Here is a 6,008-nt window from a genome sequence, read left to right on the forward strand (position 1 = left end):
CAAGTTTAACCATGCTCCAGAGCAGGGTTATTTATAACCGGAGGGGAAATAACTATCGAGCTGTCAAATTTTAACTAAAAGTTAAACGAAATGGTGAAACGGTTCACAGCCTAAAGCCCCAAACGCAATGATGGCGGAACGGCAACGGAAAGCGGAACCGGTTCGCCAGCATGAACTACAACAAGCTTGTCGACTAAGTGTTAGTTCAATTTCATTCGTTGTCAGCTCAGTCGAGATGGTGTGATTCATCCTGGCGAACCGGTACCGCATTCCGTTGCCGTTCCGCTATCATTGCGTTTGGGCCTTAAGTAAAATGTTTTTTTTTCGTGAGAACAACAAATTTTATGGCACGTGCAGAAGCTCATTTTGTTCAGCCCTGTGCTCTCCCAAATTTGAACGATGTTTTAGAGAAGACCCTCCTCTGCGATGTTTTTGATGAACCGCAAACAAAAAACACAAAAATTAAAAGTCAACAAGAGTACTGTTGTGAACGAAAACGTGTTGGCTGTGAAACAAATTTTGAAGCGATTTTTTCTGTTAAAAATGGTAACAATAATCAAAAATGTTCAATAACTTTAGTCGTTTAATGTTCTCTATTTGTAGGCCAACAAAAAACTGAAACTCAAACGTCTCCATGGCCAAAAATCCGCTCAGCTGAAAAGGATGATCAAACCAACCGACAGCCGGTTGAAGGAAGCTGATCGAAAGGTGAAGAAATCCCGGACAGAAACCGAACGTCAGGCAATGGAGAAGCCCCAGGCCAGCTCGGCCATGTTCTTCCAGTACAACACACAGCTGGGCCCCCCATATCACATTCTGGTGGACACCAATTTCATAAACTTCAGCATCAAGAACAAGTTGGACATAGTGAAAACGATGATGGACTGTTTGTATGCCAAGTGCATTCCGTACGTTACGGATTGCGTGGTCGGGGAGTTGGAAAAATTGGGCCAGAAGTACAAGCTGGCGCTGCGTATTATCAAGGACTCGCGGTTCGAGCGGATCAAGTGCCTACATCGGGGAACCTATGCCGATGATTGTCTGGTCCAAAGGGTTATGCAGCATAAGTGCTACATTGTGGCCACCAACGATAAGGACCTGAAGCGGAGGATCCGCAAAATTCCCGGTGTGCCTATTATGAACGTGGCCATGAACCGGTACGTGATAGAGCGGATGCCGGATGCTTTCGAGCCGATGGCGAAGAAATAGATTTAATGCGGATGGAAGGTTAACGTGAGTTGGTTCTTTCTCGTGGTGTTTATCACTGGCAATCACATAAGAATAGACATGTTATACATATTTTTATTCTGTAAATGCATTTCTCATATTTCCTCAAATATTTCTTCATTCACGGAATTCCGTTTGAGAACCTGAATATTCAGGTTCTTTCAACCCGATCCACAAGAGACCTGATTTTAGTATAGTTTACACGTTGCTCACGTTCTCGTGATTGTTCTGCACGTCCGGACGGTTGAATCCAGAATTCCTTGTTGGTTCCTCGAAATGGACCAGTTCGTAATGATAATTGTTGGAGATGGAGCACTTTCTATCAGCTTTGCAGTTCTTTAGACTTCTGCTACTGATGATGGTTGGGTTTCTTGACACTGAAAACAGGATTTAGAATCGCAAGCTGATTGTCCAGCTGAAAGCAGGAAGTTTTTCAGCTAGGTAAGAAATGAGTTCGGGGTTCATAAGATAATGTTTAGCCCTCGCGTTGGTCATCCCTACCGGTACCAAGGTACCAATTACGGCATTGTAAAAGGCACGGAAGGACTCGATGTTTCCCTCTTTTGCGCTCTACAGGTTTCTCAGTGTTTCCAGTCGGTTGGCAATCACCCACTCAGTTCGACCAAAGTTTGACTTCAACATTCGCAGATTCTGCTCCACATTCTCAGGGGATGAACGCAGCGATTCCACGGTTTTTTGCGCCTTTCCACGAAGCGCTTTATTCATTCGTCTCAGATTATCGTGATCTGACAACTGAAACTCATCAGTGGATGCTCTGAACACATTTTCAAAAACTATCCTATCCACTCTATCACGTCGCCGGAAAAGGGGGCAGATGTCTCAAGTTTCTGCTTTCGACGCTTGCGGCAGAACCTCGTTCACAGTCGGTTCGAGAACCGACGCGTTCATCGCACCGATCGCTGCCACATTTTACATGCCGCCGGTTATTTCCACATCCTGCCGTTGCATTCTTCATACTAGACGGCGATGGGTTGTACTCACTGGGTGCAGATGGATACCACACATTGGGCGGTGGCGTGTCTGGATCACGCGAAACTTGACGATCCATCCATGGCGACGATTCAACAAACACGCTAGTTGGTCTTACCTTTTTTGTATCGGCAAGCCAATCTACAACGCGTTTCGATGTATCTGCTCGTAGTGGACCCACGACTTGAACCGGACTGCAGCTCAAACTTCTTCAACTCACACTCTCGTTACCCCTTCAGGAATTCCGTTTTCCTCTGCTCGGTCTTCAGTGCCAGGTCATGTTGGATTTGCAGCTCAGCCAATTGCTTCGCAGCAACGATCCTGTTGCGTTCGATGAACGCTTGCAATTCAGCCTCCTCGTTTTGCTCCTCCAGATCCAGAAGCTTAAGTTGGCTGTCAGTGTTGCTGCTCCGTGGGGTCCGCGATCCCTTAGACCGAAATTGGGATTCAACAGATGTCGATGCTTAGGGGCCCAGATAGCCGTAGCGGTAAACGCGCAGCTATTCAGCATGACCATGCTGAGGGTCGTGGGTTCGAATCCCGCTGGTCGAGGATCTTTTCGTAAAGGAAATTTTCTCGATTCCCAGGGCATAGAGTATCTTCGTACCTGCCACACGATATACACATGCAAAAATGGTCAATCGGCAAAGAAAGCTCTCAGTTAATAACTGTGGAAGTGCTCATAAGAACACTAATCTGAGAGGCAGGCTTTGTCCCAGTTGGGACGTAATGCCAGAAAGAAGAAGAAGATGTCGATGCTCCGGAAGCGACAGATTTGTTTTTCCGGGGCCATATCTTGCTGAACAGTAACGTTTTCCACCCCGTGGGGATGGTTGGGTGGAGTACGAAGCATACTACTTTGCTTCGGAATTTCTATTACGTAACTATCTAGACGCTTAGAAGCTACACCTTATTTGTTCTACCAGAGCAACGAAACTATGGTTCCCTATGAACCGTTCGTAGGCATTCGAAGAACCAAAGTTACAGCGTGGGTCGCTCGGAATCAACCGACAGCTTTTTTTACTGTTTCATTTATTAGAAGGCTCACACGCCGTACCCAGCATTACAGAGCCGATTCTCAGTTTCTATTACTAATAGAAAAAATCAAACCCTTTACAAGTTTATTATTCGATAAACTCTGTTTAACTTCCGTATGACCCGTGTTTGGGAAACACTGGTCAGAGCATGCCTTTTTTGTTGCCCTCTTCCCGTTGACCCGCCTCGATCGCCGTCGCTTATTTGTAGCCTCATGAACTAATTTACAATGACGTCAAGCTGCTTCTTCCACCGGAAGAAAACCTTTTACTGCGGGCCGTGTTTACAAAAAATGAACGATTCCGTTATGCATTCATCCACTTCATGTTCATCCGGTGAACATTCGTTGTCCGGATGTTGGTCCGGATGTCATTTTATGTAAACATTGCCCGCATTTAGAGCAGAAAAGAAAAAGAAAGTCGAGGATAAAAGAAGACCGTGGATAAGTCCATTGTGTTCTGTGGATGAGTTTAATCCATTGTCATCATCAGGGATGCCAAGTCATTTTTTTTTTTAAATCTGGAAGATTTTGAAAATTTGTCTGGAAAAGTCTGAATCGGTTATGTCGTACATGGAGAACCTTACAAATTATTTACAAAACCTTACAAATCCATTTCAAATTTTATCTGGATCTTCCAGATTTTTGTAAAATGGGACATCAAAAATCTGGAATATTCCAGACAAATCTGGAAGGTTGGCAACGCTGGTCATCATCAGTCCAGTCGTCGTCATTGTCGTCGTCGTTTTGTTGTTTCGCTTCAGTTGGGTCAGAAGATGGTGGTGTTTGCTGGTTGTCGTTTATGGGAGGAAAATCCTCCTGATTGAACAAGTTGTTGGACGATTTTGATGCTGTCGATGTTGCAGTGATTTATGAGCAGGTGCAGCGCTTGAATCTGCACACTGTCTGCCAGGATGAGATGGTTCGGAGCATCGTTGGCATGATTTGGGCTGGCCGACATAAGAGACCATAGTAGGTTTATTTTCTATGGTGATGAACGATGGAATTTCTCGAAGTAAATTCATCCTGAGTACTCGCACTCCGTTTGAAATTCCGGGAAAGTAGTGCTTCCACTTCTCACTTCTAATGGAGATTACCTCTCCATACTTCATCATGTGGTCAGCGATTGTAACTTGACTCATCGACGGTGGGAGGTCGTGGATTCGGACCGTCACCGCGTCACAATCGATGTAAACCGGAATTCGAAATTTTGTGTTATCACACAGCATTGTTCGTTTCCAATTATGCTCTAATTGGTACCGAGCGACAATTTCTTTTGATTTCATTTCGATGAGCAGTGTGTTGCGCGTGTGATGCAACTGTATGCTCTTAAGATCAGTAAGCTGGAGCTTTATTTGATTCTCCAAAAATTGCTGCACATTTGCCACATCAGGGCCCCTCAGTGCTGTAAACATTCGACACTGCGCGACGTTCGTTTCGTTGCCATGGTCAGCAGTCACAGCACGAGTGTTAGAATGAACGTCGACAAACACAAAAAAGTGTCAATTGAATGTCGTTTGAGACGATGACGTTTGCATAAATCATAAGTTTTGCAAAGAATTCAGACATCGGATTATAAACAACATGGATAGTTTGATCTTGCCTGTTATGTCGAATGTGACACACATACAGTGAAATCAAAACAGGAACAAACAAAACCGTAAAGCTTTCTAACAAAGCTTTCATGGTCAGCGGCATTCAATTGACATTTTTCTTTTCGACATTCGTTTGATGGTCCGTGTTGAGAATATCAGCGAAAACGTGTCGACTACCGTGATTGCTTACAACACTGATCAGGGCGAACGGGTAGGGTGACCATATCCTGGAGATTCAAAATCAGGACATTTTGCAATTCTCACAATATTCGAGTGCAAATTCTATTTTGTCTCATATTCTGAACATGCCTCATATTCCTAACAGCAGCGATTACAAAGATCTTGAGATAATTCTAATAAGCGGCTATGAGATTAAGTATAAATTCTTAAATTTAACTAACCCTTCTGCTAAGACAATAATTTCACTTTTCAAAAGACACTAGGGTGTAGAAATGGTGTCTGATCATGATCACACTAGGAAATTACAAAGCATATTGAAAAACAGCCTAAGAATGTGAAAAGTAGATTTAATAGAATCTATATAAAACATTCAATTCCGCTTGAAGTCTTTTTGCAGGTTTATTACAGATCGTTCAAGAGATTGCCGTATGGAATCTTTGAATCATGGTTTCATAAAGCATCTGCTAAGAATCTTTATGGAAGTTTAAAAAAGAAGGTTCCGTTAAGTTTTCATTGAGATCTCATGATAATTCGCCAAAGATCACGCTAGAAATTCATGGAAAGTGCTACAGAAAATCAATTAAAGTTTTTGAGAAAGATTTGGCAAAGATCTTTACAGGAAACTGACAGATTTTTCAGCACGATTCAAAGAGACATTCGTTAAGAATCTTTCCAGAAACTCATGGAGGGCGAGATAATAGTCGGTCGTGCTCTCCTGATTCAATTCTGTAGTTTCAGCTATGGTTTTTATAAATATTAAGCCCACTGAAAGATCAACCAAATGGTCCCAGTGGAAATACGCTCCTCCTCTCCTCTTTCTGGCAATACGTCCCCACTGGGACAGAGCCTGCTTCTCAGCTTAGTGTTCTTATGAGCACTTCCACAGTTATTAACTGAGTGCTTACTGTGCTGAGGGGCCCAAATAGCCGTAGCGGTAAACGCGCAGCTATTCAGCAAGACCAAGCTGAGGGTCGTGGGTTCGA

General features: G+C 43.6%; 1 protein-coding gene across 1 annotated transcript; it reads left to right on the forward strand.

Annotated features, from left to right (window-relative positions):
- Positions 1-395: 395 nt before the first annotated feature.
- LOC5569517 (rRNA-processing protein FCF1 homolog) lies at positions 396-1,272 on the forward strand. Its single transcript, XM_001652773.2, has 2 exons — positions 396-546; positions 604-1,272. The coding sequence occupies exons 1-2, from the start codon at positions 427-429 to the stop codon at positions 1,207-1,209; spliced, it is 726 nt and encodes a 241-aa protein (XP_001652823.2). The 5' UTR covers positions 396-426; the 3' UTR covers positions 1,210-1,272.
- The last annotated feature ends 4,736 nt before the right edge of the window (positions 1,273-6,008 follow it).

The sequence above is a fragment of the Aedes aegypti genome, chromosome 2, assembly GCF_002204515.2.
Source record: "Aedes aegypti strain LVP_AGWG chromosome 2, AaegL5.0 Primary Assembly, whole genome shotgun sequence".
Lineage (NCBI taxonomy): Eukaryota > Metazoa > Arthropoda > Insecta > Diptera > Culicidae > Aedes > Aedes aegypti.